This window comes from Thermobia domestica, chromosome 14, assembly GCF_964235325.1.
Source record: "Thermobia domestica chromosome 14, izTheDome1.hap1.1, whole genome shotgun sequence".
Classification (NCBI taxonomy): Eukaryota; Metazoa; Arthropoda; class Insecta; order Zygentoma; family Lepismatidae; genus Thermobia; species Thermobia domestica.
In genome coordinates this window covers 120,572,575-120,588,571 of record NC_137467.1, presented here as the reverse complement: position 1 = coordinate 120,588,571, position 15,997 = coordinate 120,572,575, and the positions used below count along the sequence as shown (strand labels likewise).

General features: G+C 37.4%; 1 protein-coding gene across 1 annotated transcript; it reads left to right on the top strand.

Moving 5' to 3' along the window:
- Positions 1–7,199: 7,199 nt before the first annotated feature.
- On the top strand, positions 7,200–15,123 carry LOC145670298 (uncharacterized). Its single transcript, XM_081738767.1, has 2 exons — positions 7,200–11,138; positions 13,987–15,123. Exons 1-2 carry the CDS (start codon positions 9,338–9,340, stop codon positions 14,043–14,045), a joined length of 1,860 nt encoding a protein of 619 aa, XP_081594893.1. The 5' UTR covers positions 7,200–9,337; the 3' UTR covers positions 14,046–15,123.
- Positions 15,124–15,997: the final 874 nt, after the last annotated feature.

Here is a 15,997-nt window from a genome sequence, read left to right as displayed (position 1 = left end):
GCCTAAATGATAATGAGAATTACTACAACACTTTGTGTAAGGACAATAGGCAAAAAAAAGCAAACACGTGTTTTTAGTTTCTGCGGAAAAATAGTGTTGGGCCAAGGCACCTCCGAAAAAAGTAAATATTACAGCAGAAGCGCAAGAAGAAGTGGACCGAAACGAATGAAATTGTATGTAGATATTGTATATGTAAAATAAAGCAATTCGTGTTTCCCAAGTGTCCCGTACTGATTTGTTTCAAATTTGCATATCGAACAGTAAACAGCAAATAAATCGGCACGTGCTTTTATTTATGGGGAAAACACTGTAAGGGTTAAAGGCGCACCCCGAAATACTATAAAATACGCTATATGTAGAAAAAAAAATAGTGTGAAAATAGTGAAATTTTAGCAATAGATAGATGACCTAAAAGTAGGAATCAATACAGTGAATTTCGAGTGTTTCGTGTTTCTGCCCTCAAAAGTTCAAATTCAAAGACTGAAGTTAGCGCCCCCTAGCTACTTGCGAAACATGTATTGCCTTATTTTACATATACAAGATCTATGTATAATTTCATTCCCTTCGGTCCACTCCTTCCTGCGCTTCTGCTTTATTATGTACTTTTTTAGGAGAGGACATTGGCATCCACACAGTTTTTCCGCACAAACTACAAAACACGGGTTAGCTTATTTTTGTGTATCGTTTCTTAACATCCTTTCGTTGCGTTCTCTATGTAATTTAGGCACTTCGAAAGTATACTCATTAGCACTTTTCATATTTCGTAATCAAATATTTGGAAGAGTCTTTGCCCCACCCATTTATTTCTTTGTTTCAGGAAAATACGAAACAAGTATTCCCTCATTTTATATCTACTAGGTACAATATCATTCACTTCGGTCCACTTCATACTGCGTTCGGGCGTCAACTTCCGAAATATTGGATATGGGCTTTGGTCCTCAATAATTGTTTCTCCTCCACAGAAAATTATAAAAGAAAAAAAAAACACGTATTCGGGTATTTTATGTGTGGTATCTAACTGCCAAATTTTATCAAAGTCGGAGTGTTACAGTTGTATCAAATTGTATCAAAACCGACAACAACATTGATTTAATAGGGCGTCAATACTTTTTTAATCATTTCTAGCACTTTTTCTTTCTTTTTGCTCGTTCGGCGCTTTCTAGCCATCAGCGCCTGGGACGACCGCCCCGCGCGTCCCCTTCTTGCTATGGCTCTGCTGGAAACAGATCCGAGGTTTAAGGGAACTAGTATAAAACGATTGACAATTTTCTTGTAAATGGATATAAAACATTTTTAAACTTCTGCCAGTAACTTGCGGCTTTTATTATGTGAAAGTGGCCCAAAGACGCCCAACACTGCTTGTAAAAGTATTTGACATCCCACACGATTAATATGTATGATAATAGTTGAAACAACGTATTATAATAATTATTTGTAGATAGTAACATGTATTCTATGTACAAGCTAAAAAACATTGTAACTTTTTCTTATCGTCTTGTATATTACTATATAAAATATTCTGTCAGTTTTTTTCAGTTATTTTTTAATCATTGTTTGATTCCTTCATTCATGTTGTTTCTTCTAGCTTCCGAAACCGCGATAAATCTGCAAACAGAACAAAGTGCATGCACGAGCCAATGGTGAGCACAGCTGCCAACTGCGAAATGAGAACTTCCGGTGGTACAACGCGCCTTGATGTATATAGAACTATACGCTCGACAAGCTATACGCTCACGACTGTCGCGCACCTGCCGATGAAACTCTGAACTACAGTTATACAAGAAAAAGTTATCTCAGCACCGTTGGGACCACCAACGTCAATTTTCAAAGTTGATTTCTACGCACTAGTGGTGGTGAGAGGAGACCGTCTAACACGGTTTCCCACTGGACGACCATATAGTGTCGCCTGATCGACCAGGTCGCCTGATGGAATGCAAATCGCCAATGTATGGTCGTTCCATCGGTATCGGGATATATATATATATATATATATGATTCTTCTTTTTGTTTATGATGTATGAAGGAATTTTTGTCATTAACCCTTTATTTACCAAAGGTATTTGCATGTATCTATGTATGTTGACGGGTGTATGTTTTGTCTTTATATGTGTGGGCGGATATTTGCATGTATGTGTGTATGTATGTCTGTATGTGTGTGTGGATGTATGCCTGTATGTGGGTGTGTGGTGTTGCATTATCGTATGCGTGCTTATGCATGCGTATATGTGTATGTTTGTAAACTGATGTGTGTCTGTAGCTCTGTATGTATGTATGTGTGTGCGTGTGGTGTTGCATTATTGTGTGCGTGCTTATGCATGCGTATATGTGTATGTATGTGCCTTTATATGTGAACGTATGTGTGTCTATATGTATGTATGTGAACGGGCGTAGTGGCCCCGCGTAGCGTAGTCGCTAACGCTCTCGCCTTCGGTGCGAGCAATCCCGGGTTCGAATCCCGGTGGGGTCACTCGAATGAGGTTTCCCTGGGTTTTCCTCAATCACACCAAGCAAATGTGGGAGTGGTACCTAACTTACAGGTCCCAGGCCGATTCCTTCCCTCCCCAATCCTTTTTTTCCTTCCCTTTCCCCGGATTGTGTGCTCGCCGAGGGACGTCATCCCTCAAATCGTGACGGGCTAAATGGCTTTAGTTGCTGAAAGCCCAGAAATGTAAATCCTGAATCCCTATATGAACGGGTGTATGTCTGTAGCTTTGTATGTATGTGGACGGGTGTATGTCTGTCTGTATATGTGTAGGCGGATGTCTGTAGATTTGTGCGTATGTGGACGGGGACGTGTGTATATCTATCTGTATATGTGTGGGCGGGTATTTGCATGTCTCTATATGTGTGGACGGATGTTTGTAGCTCTGTATGTACGTGGACGAGTGTATGTATGTCTGTATATGTGTGTGGGCGAATGTATGTAGCTCTGTATGTATGTGGACGGATGTATGTCATTGTTTATGTATACTGTATAAGCATATTGGTAATAACAAGAATGCATGTACGCGTGCTTAAATATACATTGTGTATGCAGAAAAGAAAGTTTTCACTTACCTAATAATGGATTCATTGTTTCCACTGTATATTGGCACAACGCTGCACGTTAGGGGAATTTACGTAATGTTTAGCGGAAACTGCGTATGAGTTCAGACACTATACTGATTACGTGAGTAAGATATGTGCAATGGACTTTTGTGTATGATAAATAAAGATGGCGGTTTATATCTTGAGTTGGTTTCACTAATGCAAACACTTAACGAACAAATAGAAATCGCTGGTGTGGACTGCCGTCGCTAAGCCGATTGCACCCCATTATCTGAGTACGCGGTTCCAGAACCACCGATAGCGTGCGGCGAGGCGCGGGCGCAAATGCGGAACCGGGTTGCGCCGGACGTTCGAGATTAACGTCGCGCGGGAACGCCGCCATGGCACATAGTGATCTTCTACAACTGCTACACTAATGCTCAAGCGCAGATTGGAAAACAGTTGGCGCTGATTGAAAGATGGTGAACATTGCCAACTTTCCTGTATAGAAGAAATGTTTGATGACATATCATCAGTGTCTACGGCTGCTAACTTGTACACACCATGCATTACTGTTTTAATCCTTAAGGGATCCGGGGTTTTGGGGGTATTTTTTAGACTTTCAGTCAAGCAGCTACTGCCATAGGTGTCCAAACTCGCGAGCCCGGCGCTCGTGAGCTCGGCACTCGCACTCAACCGGGATCGCGCTCAATAATTGAGCGCGAGCCCAAGCGAGCGCGAGCCCAGTTGAAAAAAGTGAGTGCGAGCCCGAGTGAGCGCGAGCCCACTTGAGATTAGTGAGCGTGAGCCCGAGTGAGCGCGAGCCCAGTTGAAAGAAGTGAGCGCGAGCCCGAGTGAGCGCGAGCCCACTTGAGATTAGTGAGCGCGAGCCCGAGTGAGCGCGAGCCCAGTTGAAAAAAGTGAGCGCGAGCCCGAGTGAGCGCGAGCCCACTTGAGATTAGTGAGCGTGAGCCCGAGTGAGCGCGAGCCCAGTTGAAAAAAGTGAGCGCGAGCCCAAGTGAGCGCGAGCTCTGTTGGGAAAACTGAGCGCGAGCCCAGTTACGATTAGTGAGCGCGAGTGCAGTTAAGATTACTGAGCGCGAGCCCAAATGAACGCGATCACAGTTGAGAGAAGTGAGTGTGATCGCGAGCCCAAGTGAGCGCGATCAGAGTTGAGAGAAGTGAGTGTGATCGCGAGCCCAAGTGAGCGCGATCACAGTTGAGAGAAGTGAGTGTGATCGCGAGCCCGCACTCGCTTCGCGCTTACGTGGACTCATTTGCTTCAGAGACAAGAACATAAGAAACGCATTCCATGTGCAGCATTGAAAAGGAAGATTTTGGTAGGTGAGTGTGAGTGAGAGTTAGCAAAAATACCCATCTCTGCTTCGTAAGCTCTGAATGAGACGTAGCGTTTTCAAAATTCTCCCATCGTTCCGAAAGATGCAGAGATCATATGATGCTTGTATTTTATGGTTGAAGGTACAGAGCATAGAGGGAAGTGAGGCAATTCTTGGAAATTGCTATCTATTGTTACAGAGCAGCAGGATTTTTGCACATGGGTTTGTTGTCCATATCGAAGGATAGTATGAAACTAGATTTCAGTGGAAGTTTTTTATTTTTATTATTATTTATTTATTTCTAAAGAATTTGAAACAATGCTATAAGCAATGAATAAAACTACAACAGCTTACAACTTTTCTTTTCTTCTTCTTGGCCAAAAACTATATGAATACTTCGTATAACACATTTAAATTACGGCAAAATATTTACAATCATGCACTTGCGCCTTCCTTACACCGTGTCCTGGGTTGGAGTCCTGATGAGGAGAGCCTTGAAATTTGATCGTATTGCGGTGCTTATGGTTCTACCTTAAATTGAAGGTCACCGTGTCATATAGCCTTTGTACTCGAAAGAGTGCAATAAGCAATTTTCTCTGCTAGTGTAGTGACTAGCGCGTATTTCCTTTGTTGTACGTGGTTCTAGGTTTGATTCAGAGTAGGAGAGCACAAAGTTTAATTTTTCATCATCATTCACTTTCATTAATCATTCACCTCCTTCAGCCGAAAGACCTTAATGGTTTGACGTTAAATTATGATTTTTTTTCGTTTTTTTTTTTCTTTCTTTAATCGGTAATCGAATATGGTTTAGTCTTTGAACTGTATACACGGAAGAATAAAAGTTTATTCAAAATATTTGAAATGTATATTTGACGTGCAATTTATTTGTTTTCAAAATTTCTAGTAGGTTCAATAGTTCTATTCATTTCTAACAGTTAGCATAAGGTTCTACGGAGATCTATTGTTCTATTAGACTAAACTTGAGCTTAAATGTCATCTGGACTCTCAACAAAGTATAGCGACTCTTTAAAAATGTGTATTCGACATGAATGTAGGTCGTTCTCGATTATTTATACGTCACCCTTCTATCCACCGCTAGGGAGACCGGAGATATCTTGCCCTACAATATTATTGTGATTGTATGTCATATGTGTATCAAACTTCGTTGAAATTGCTCCAAGCGTTCTAGAATTAAACTTGAACATACGTAACATATTCTAATGGTGATGCCGAGACCGAGATTACTCTAAGTATCATGTTTCTCCTCTTTAAATTTCGAGACGAGACAGACTTTAGTAAATCGAAACTAGACCGAGATACAACATATCGATCGAGCCTTACTTGAGAGTCCTAAACAAAACCGTGAACGAGAGACAGTTAAGAATGGGCACGAGCGAGTTCGAGCGAGTTTTCATTGAAACTCAACTCGGCTCGAAACAGACATATTTGAGCTCGACTCGAAAACTCGGATCGAAAAATTTCCTCCAACTCGGCTCTAAACTCGACTCGAATTTGAGTCGAGTCGAGCCAAATCGAGCCCAATGTTGTGTGTAGTTTCAAATACTTTCTTTAGATTTCCTACATTGACAATATAATTATTATTAATGATACTTACTGCTACTACAAATTATTATTATTATTATTATTATTATTATTATTATTATTATTATTATTATTATTATTATTATTATTATTATTATTATTATTATTATTATTATTATTATTATTACAACACCGTGTATATACATGAAAGATAGGCGATTTGTATCTAAATACTAAAAGCGAGTTGACTGTTGACTTCGGTAGTCGTGAAGTCTAGGAGGGAAGGCATTATTCACGTGGTTCTGGGTCTGATTTCTGGAGGAGCAAGTATTTGGGCTCGAACCAAAAATCGTTACAAGTTAGAGAGCGCCGGCCAAACAAGTTCAAAACTGCTCGGGTCGGGTTTAGGGTTCTGAACGGCTCGAGCGGGTCGGCTTACAGCTCATTCACTATCGAGTCGAGCTGACAGCTCACTCAACAGAGCAGCGATTGGTAGAGATTAGAATTTCAGTATAAGGCAAGATCATGGGAAAAGGAAAACTATCAGATTAAACCAGAGTATTTGTTAAAATATCAAAATATAAATTGCATAGTTGGTTGGCTTGGAATCTAGCGTCCCTTTCAACATCAAAGCTGTACGAGATGTCGACCTACGGTTTAAGATGGAATGTAAGCTACCGTTATGAGTTGAAACTTTTTAATGGTCTCCCACCAAGATTCAAACCTGGAACCCCATGCTTCAAAGACATGTGCTCTGGCTATTCAAGTATAATGTAATGCAAAGTGTTGGACTTTATTTATTGGGGTTTAATGTTGGTTTTCGGTACCGAGGATATCTCAAACAAATGTCCTGTTGCTCAGGCTCTTGCGACTATATCAGCGGGGCCACATCAGATGCGAACTATAGCTTAACGTGGGATCCGAAGCACATAACCTGCAAGGAAACGAACCCGGGTCTACCACGCCAAAGGTACGTACGCTAACCGCTTTGTCAGGAAGGAGCTGCAAATATTGATCGAAACAAGACCGAGACTGATACGTTGTTTTTCGTATACAGATACATATATTAATATGCATGTAGGAATAAATTCAAAATGACAATATAACACCAACTAAATTATTTTCCAAGTTTGATTAAGATAAATAAGCTGTTTTGGTCGTTTACTTTGTTTATACCTAGTTCAACAAAGGGGAAAAAATTTCGTGACAAAGTTTCCTATATGCTAATGCTGTGGTGATAAATTTACCGATGACAAAATTACTGTGTAAAATTTTCCGGTGACGAAATTACCTATATGCTAATATTTTGGTGAAAAAATTACCACTGACGAAATTACTGTGACAAAATTTTCGGTGACAAAATTACCTGTTCGGCAAATTGCCAAGAATGGAAGTGAAAAATGGCCAGCTTTAAGTAAATTTGGTGCAAGTTGTTCGATGTCAAGTTGACATACAGCCCTTAAATGGGCCTTTTATCTAGTTAATTTTGAAACCAGATACACGATCATTATGATAGCGCTAAATTTGGACAACATAATTCAAACCATCTTCGAGAGAAATATCTGTAAATAAACGTTTACATGTGGACGCATAAGTTACATTCGTTCAGCTTAATAAAGCTTAGTTGACTGATTAAGTTTAACGAGGTTTATGAAAGGGAAACCTCTATATTAATTTGGAATCTAAATTAGATGACTTGCCAGTTCCCACTGGTGATTACACCACTTCTCCTGAACCCTAAGTCTTGTCTCGTCTTGTATAAATTCTCGAAAACTTCTTTCTTGTCTGGATTCTCGAGGATTCACTTCTCGTCTCGTTTTGTAAATTTAAGTACAAAATGTATTCCCTTATCTAATAGTTCTCAGAATCCTTCTGCTTCAGGAGAGAAGTCTAAGAAGGATGTAATTTAATATTTAAACCACATTTCTTATTGGAGTATATTGTGTAATGATTTGAATATCTTAGGCGTTCCTATATGCTCTTCATTGTGATCGTATAATTACTTTTATAATTTATAGGTTTTATATACGGATCATTTAGCACTGAAATGATGTTTGAAATCTAAGACTTGGATTGTTACGATTAATTATTATCATTGTAATTATCTAATTGTAAATGAAACCCCCTTTCAATGTTTCCGTCAAAGTAGACTGGCAACCCTGTTTTGTCAAGCTACTGCGTAATGGCTCTCTCCCGAGCCAGGCTGCGCGATGGAGTAGCTGACGTCATCGGGAAGGCCTCCTCTACGTGGAAAACACGAGGCGGCGTCCTGTTGACTGCTGATTGAGGTAGGGTAATGTAGTTTGAAATTGAGTTCTTTACATAAAATAAGAATGGGAACGTAATACGTAAAGTTATAGTGACTGACTTTAAAAAGTAATTACTTCTGTTTTGAAACTAGTGCTTTGGAAGATTGAATATGGAAATGAAAGGTGGAAATAGTGACAATTTAATATATTAAGTCTTGTTCTAATCATTGCGAGTAAATTATTGAATTCTTGTTTCATTATCTGAATTATTATGTGTGACTTAAAGAGGAGGTGGGAGAGTTAGTGAAGGAATCCTCTATGTTAATCTCTTTTGGCATTTTATTTTTATTCAAAATTTATAGAGGATTCAGTCACTGGCTCTGTTCACTGTTTCTCTTAAGGTAAGCTTTATGATAGTTTCAAAGGGAAGAAAAGTCAGAGTATTTTTAAGAATTCTTGCTTGCCCTCTCCTTAATCGGAACCTTGAAGGAGGATTTCATACAACAACAGGTAAGGAAGTTGTTAAATAACTTTTGTGAAAAAAAAAAGTAATCATTTGTTAAAAGTACCGTTTTGATTGATTTAAAACAAGTATTCGTTTCCCAGTTCAAGGCTGGATTTGTTTGTTCTATCAAAGTGCTCAAGTTAAGTATCAATATTCGGAATTTATACCGTTATATATATTCATGTTTATTCTTGTTGTTTTCTATATTCATTTGTTATAATAAATTGTTAACTACATTGAATTTGGGAATTCACAATTTCAAGAAGTAGATTAGATCCTTACCCCACTGATTGGGTATTTAGAATAAAAAAAAAAAACATTTTTAGGAATAAGGAAAAAGGAATTAAAGTGATTATTTTTGGAAAGTGGAATTGCTCCATTACCCATAGTGCAAAAGTAAACTTGTATTTCGGTGGAGTTGTCCCGTGGTCACTCCTTTGAAAAAAAAAAAAAAAAAGTTTTGAAGGTAGGAACTAGGGTTGGTCTACCGAAGTAGAGGTTTACATGTTGCACTGAATTATGTATGTTGTGGTTCTCCGCAACATATATAATTTAAAAGATCAGCAGTCAACAGCTGCTTTCCAAAAATTTTGTGTGGGAAGGATCTTGTAAGAATTGCCCCCCCCCCCCAATTGTATTACGCTTAGAATTCAGCTGGTTAGAAGCAAAATTAATTTATGTGCCTAACATTGGGGTCATTTTGTATTCTAGTATCGTTACTATATTTTTGTCTTGTGAAGGACGTTAGCAATATGGCACAGAATTACAATAGGAGGGCCAGAGATTTAAATTTTCCTTCGGGACATAATAATGAGGGAGAAACCTCTAGTACTAGTAGTGATGAGTTTTTGGGGTACTCATATGAATTTGAAAACCCAATATTTGAACGTGGGAGTGTATTTAGTCAACCAATTACCCAACAAAATTTCAGTGGCGGAGCCGGAGGCTGTAATGAAAATAGGAGTACTATTCAAAATACCTCCTTTTCAAATAATTTGACTTTAAATTTCAGTAAACAAGCTTCGGATGGTGTTTATCGAGCTCTAATTAATGAAATAAATTCACTTCCTATCATAGATGGTTCTAATACGGAACTAACATTTAAATTTCTACTGAAATTGGATAGTATTGTGAGAAGTAAGAATTTACCTTTAGATTTAGTTCTCATTGCCTGTCTTTCACGTTCTAGAGGTGAAGTTCAGGAAATGATACAGGTCCTTATCGGTGGTTCTTATTCGTGGCAAACTATTTGTAGAAGAATTATGCTCAGATTTATATCTACTGTGGCTCGTACCCAGTTCATGTCAAAATATTTTTACACAATGCAGAGTGAAGATCAAACGCTTTTTGAATTTGCAGATTTTAAATTAAGTATTATTAACGTCCTTGACATGTCCTTTAGCGAAAATGCTGTGTGTGATCTAATATGTAACATGGTCTGTCCTTCTGCCCATATGTTTTTGGTAGAACATGGGATGCCTAATACGTTTGAGCAATTAATGTCTTTGTCAGCTAGGTATGATATGTTGCATAGGTATAAGGCCGATTATTATAAACTGCGAACACCTGTTAGGGGAAATCGGGATATGGTACCATCCCGGAAATCGTCTGCTATGGTCGGTGTTAAAAATACTCGAGATCAGGTAATTATGCAATCAAGGCAACCCACTCAAAGGTGTTATTATAACCCCCCTCAATTATTTGGTAATGTTGATCATAATGGTGGGAATAATCAGACATGTGTAAAGGATAGTGTTCAAAATTGTAATTGGTCAAGGGAAAGAGAGAATTTATTGGATAATACCCCCTTTTCGCATAAACTAATTACTGTACCGGTTTATATAAAAGGGAAGTGTGTAAATTGCATAGTGGACACTGGTAGTACTTGCAATTACATTAGTAAAAGATATTTTGAGCAATTGAAGAAACAGTGTAAAATTAAAGTGGAAAATGTAAGTGTTCAGACTACTGGATTAGGAGACACACAAGTAGCGGTAAATCAACGTGTTCGTATTTACTTTAAAATGGGAAGACAACAATTCTCAGAAAACTTTTACATTGTTGAAGCAACAGACTTTGACATTTTGCTAGGGAACTGTTTTCATTCAAAATTTAATGCCGTTATTGACATCTCCAATGGAGTGTATAAGGTTCAATCTCGAAAGTTAGTTGTTCCTATTCGAGAAACCTCGTTATTAGCAGTTACTCCTCGCTCTTCCCTATCTACTTCTAGGGAAGAGGTCAGTGGACAGCAACCAGCACGCTCCTTTGGTTCGCCGAAAACTTTACCTCGCCCTAGGCCTACACAAAATTGTTCGAACACGATTGGAATGTCAACGTATACTCTGCCGACTTCTGTGGCTCCAGATGTCTGTAGGAGAGATGCCGCAGTTGGAGTTTCCTTTGATCCGGAATTGGAGATGCAGTTCGATCATTCAGTTTTACATCCGGAGGTGTCCGAAAGGGAAGAAAGAAAAGGTAATTATACTGTTTCATCAGAACTTTTACAAACATATCCTGAATTACAAAATTATGTTGATAACTTAGTAGAAAAATTTAATGACGTAATTACAACAAAGATAGGAAGGGTAAAAGATTTTACATATAATATTGAATTGACAGATAACACTCCGATTCGTCAACAACCGTACCAAATCCCCACTAATAAACAAAAGGAACTTGAGGAATATATTCAGAATTTGGTTAAAGAGGGAATTGTGGAGGAAATTGATTATTCCCCCTTTACATCTCCCTGTTTCTTAGTTGCAAATGCTGATAAGAGTAGGAGACTCGTAGTGGCGTATGGTGAAATTAATAAAAGGATAATTGCACAAAGTTTTCCGTCTCCGAATATGGAAAATGTAATTTCTAGCATTTCAAATCATTCGATTTTTTCAATTTTCGATATCCGAAGCAGCTTTTATCAATTATCCTTGTCTAAGGAATGCAGAAATTACACTGCTTTTGTAACCAAGAATAAGGTTTATCGTTTTACAGCTTGTCCCATGGGTTTAACAGTTTCTCCATTCGTTCTAAGTAATATAATGAATAAGGTGTTCCATGATCTTGTTGGTAAAAATCTTGAAATATTTTTTGACGATATTTTATTGTTTAGTTCTGATATTGAAAGCCATAAAAAACTGGTTGAAGAGGTATTATCTCGTCTCAGGAAAATGGGGTATTACAATTTCTCCCAAGAAAACGCATTTATTCCAGACTAGTATTAAGTATTTGGGTTTCCGTTTTGAAAACGGTAATATGAGTATAGATCCTGAGCGAGTAAAGGCGATTAAGGATATACCGCGGCCAAAGAATCGGAAAGGAGTCAATAGAATTTGTTCATTCTTTAATTTTTATTCTAAATTTATTTATAAGTATTCAGAATTAATAGCACCATTACAAGAACTGAGGTCTACTAAACATCCTTTTAAATGGACAAAGATTCATGATCAAGCTCTTCAAAATTTAAAACAAGCCTTTTGTGAGCATGTGATTTTAAGAGTCCCTGATATGAACTCTAGTTTCGTAATTCATTGCGATTCTAGTCTTCGTCATTTTTCTGGGGTCCTTTCACAATATGATGAAAATGGAGATTTACGACCTGTTTCCATGTTCTCAAAAGCTATTCCTCCATCAGATTGGAGTAAGAACATTTACGAATTGGAGACGAAATCTTTATGCCTTTGCTTAGAAAAATTTGAATACTATTTACATAATCCTTTTGTAGTTTATTCGGACTCTAAAAGTTTAACTTGGCTTTTAACCAATCATAAACGCCAGAGACGTTATGGAACCTTACTTGAGAAAATAGCTCGTTTTAAGTTCCGAATTGTTCACATAAGGAGTATGGTCAATACAGTCGCGGATTTTCTGTCCAGGGTTGGAAATCATTTAGAATTTTATACCAAAGATGAAAATGTAGTAGAAGTGGTAAAAGATCGAGGGAAAAATGTAAATGTTTCATTTTTCAATTTCTGGAAGTATCCTAATTTCAGTGAACCCTTAGCAGAACAACAGCGAAACGATCCACATCTGAAAGAGATTATTGATAAGCTAGAACGAAAGGAAGAGGTAAGCCAATATAAACTTCAACAAAATATCCTGTTGAAGAAAACAAAAGGGAAAGGTGGACATGGTTTTCGAGTCGTTATTCCTCCAAAATTAATAAATTCTATAATTGAGTATACGCACCAGCCTTTAGTAAATGGTGGTCATATGGGTGTTAGAAAAACAATAGCGAAAGTATCTTCTAGGTATACATGGCCTAATATGGTTGAACATATAAAAGAATATATTAAAAGGTGCCATATTTGTCAAACCTGTAAAGAAAGTGGTTCGAAACCAATGGGAATTTTTTATTCTAGGAAAATTAAACATCCAAATTATGTTTGGCATATTGACACGGCGGGGCGTCTTCCTAAAAGTTCAGGTTACGAATATATCTTGGTAGTAACTGATTCCTTCAGCAGATTTATTATGTTAGAACCTTTGAGACGTTTAACATCAAAAATTATTTGTTCTAAATTGCTTGAACTGTTTTTGCGCTATGGATTTCCAGGGAAAATTCTTTGTGACAACGCTTCTTATTTTTCTTCAGAATACTTCAACCAATTCTTGTATACGTATGGTATTCAGGGGATTAAGACCTCTCCATATAACCCTTCTCCGAATCAATCGGAGAGAACGGTGCGTTCGGTGAAAAATTTGCTCAAGGCATATGTTGATAAGAGTCAAAGGAACTGGGCCCATTTACTATCAAAGATAGCGTTTACTATCAACATGAGCCAAAGTGAGAGTATTGGAGTCGCACCTTGTGAAGCTTTTATGGGACGGAAGTTTTTTCATCCTTTGGATGCTAAATGGTTGATGGATCTTGAGATTTTAGATGAAGATCAAAATAAAGACCAGAAATTTGAAAATATCTGTAATAACATTGAAAGATCCTGGAAACATAGCGAAAGGGTTTATTCGCAAAAACATGTACCAGTAAACCTTGAAATCGGTGATTTAGTTTTGGTAAAACGGATGTTAAAATTGTCTGCTGAAAAGCATTTTAATCCTAAAATTGCGCCAATTTATGGTGGGCCTTTCCGTGTTCTCAGTAAGCCAACACCCAATACTGTTTGGTTAGAAAACATTGAGAACCCACAAATTAGAATTAAACGACATGTTAGGTTTTGTAAAGAATATGTCCCAGCTGAAAATGTAGAAAATAGAGTTAATATAAGTAATTAAAATGTTAAGTGACGATATTTTGTTTATTTGTACAATGATTGTTGGAACTTTTGGTGTTTTTTTTTTTTTATGTTTCATTTTATTCCTGCAGGAAAAAAGTATCATCCATCATCCTTGTGTTTGTCCTCGTTTTGTAATCGTCACTGTTAACTCCATGTACTCCTGTGAATGGGAATGAATTGTAAAGAAGGAACGACCATGAGGTTTGAAAAGAAAAAAAAATGGAATTGGGGTAATGTACAATTCTAATAATTAATCTTTGTTATGGTTTAAAAATTTATCCCTCTGACCCCAGGGAACTATATATGTTACGATTAATTATTATCATTGTAATTATCTAATTGTAAATGAAACCCCCTTTCAATGTTTCCGTCAAAGTAGACTGGCAACCCTGTTTTGTCAAGCTACTGCGTAATGGCTCTCTCCCGAGCCAGGCTGCGCGATGGAGTAGCTGACGTCATCGGGAAGGCCTCCTCTACGTGGAAAACACGAGGCGGCGTCCTGTTGACTGCTGATTGAGGTAGGGTAATGTAGTTTGAAATTGAGTTCTTTACATAAAATAAGAATGGGAACGTAATACGTAAAGTTATAGTGACTGACTTTAAAAAGTAATTACTTCTGTTTTGAAACTAGTGCTTTGGAAGATTGAATATGGAAATGAAAGGTGGAAATAGTGACAATTTAATATATTAAGTCTTGTTCTAATCATTGCGAGTAAATTATTGAATTCTTGTTTCATTATCTGAATTATTATGTGTGACTTAAAGAGGAGGTGGGAGAGTTAGTGAAGGAATCCTCTATGTTAATCTCTTTTGGCATTTTATTTTTATTCAAAATTTATAGAGGATTCAGTCACTGGCTCTGTTCACTGTTTCTCTTAAGGTAAGCTTTATGATAGTTTCAAAGGGAAGAAAAGTCAGAGTATTTTTAAGAATTCTTGCTTGCCCTCTCCTTAATCGGAACCTTGAAGGAGGATTTCATACAACAACAGGTAAAGAAGTTGTTAAATAACTTTTGTGAAAAAAAAAAAGTAATCATTTGTTAAAAGTACCGTTTTGATTGATTTAAAACAAGTATTCGTTTCCCAGTTCAAGGCTGGATTTGTTTGTTCTATCAAAGTGCTCAAGTTAAGTATCAATATTCGGAATTTATACCGTTATATATATTCATGTTTATTCTTGTTGTTTTCTATATTCATTTGTTATAATAAATTGTTAACTACATTGAATTTGGGAATTCACAATTTCAAGAAGTAGATTAGATCCTTACCCCACTGATTGGGTATTTAGAAAAAAAAAAAACATTTTTAGGAATAAGGAAAAAGGAATTAAAGTGATTATTTTTGGAAAGTGGAATTGCTCCATTACCCATAGTGCAAAAGTAAACTTGTATTTCGGTGGAGTTGTCCCGTGGTCACTCCTTTGAAAAAAAAAAAAAAAAAGTTTTGAAGGTAGGAACTAGGGTTGGTCTACCGAAGTAGAGGTTTACATGTTGCACTGAATTATGTATGTTGTGGTTCTCCGCAACAGGATGAACTAGTGTTGCTCACCAGACTCGAAAAAATTCTCGTCTCGTAGAGAAAATTGTAAGAGTGATAACGGTGACGAGGTTCAAAAAGTGTTATTTTCAACAGTAACTTTCAACATATTGTTTCTTATAATTATTAACAATAAAGAGAGAGATAAAATTTATATAAAGGATTGAGTTAGTAATTTGCACGAAGTTAGTTTAGTAAATTTCGTTTAAAATTCCAGCAATAATACTCTTTGTAATAGGCCTATATGGTATATATTTCTTATGTGGAAAATTCTTTGATCCACTTTTTAAAATTTGAATACAATACGCACCACAGAAGACACCTGCACTAAATTCAAAGAAATCTCTGCAGCACGGGACGAAGGGTCATTCGCCGCTCCCCACTGGCAGACCATCGCAGAAATCTTTCACTGCCCCTCCCTCCCAGGAGCCCGTCCTAGATCAGGGCCTAGATTTCAATAATAGATTACCTGTAGGCGTTATAGCTGCAGATAAAAGGTTTTCTTTGGGTACCGTAAAGTGAATGCACAGAAACATTATGTTCGTTCTGATTGCTTTTCCAAGAA

Excerpts from the sequence above, each read along its gene's own strand:
- LOC145670298 (XM_081738767.1), top strand. The coding sequence starts at position 9,338 with ATGTGCCTAACATTGGGGTCATTTTGTATTCTAGTATCGTTACTATAT. Across the intron at positions 11,139-13,986 it reads CGAAAGGGAAGAAAGAAAAG|GAAAAAAGTATCATCCATCA; the intron begins GTAATTATACTG and ends TTATTCCTGCAG.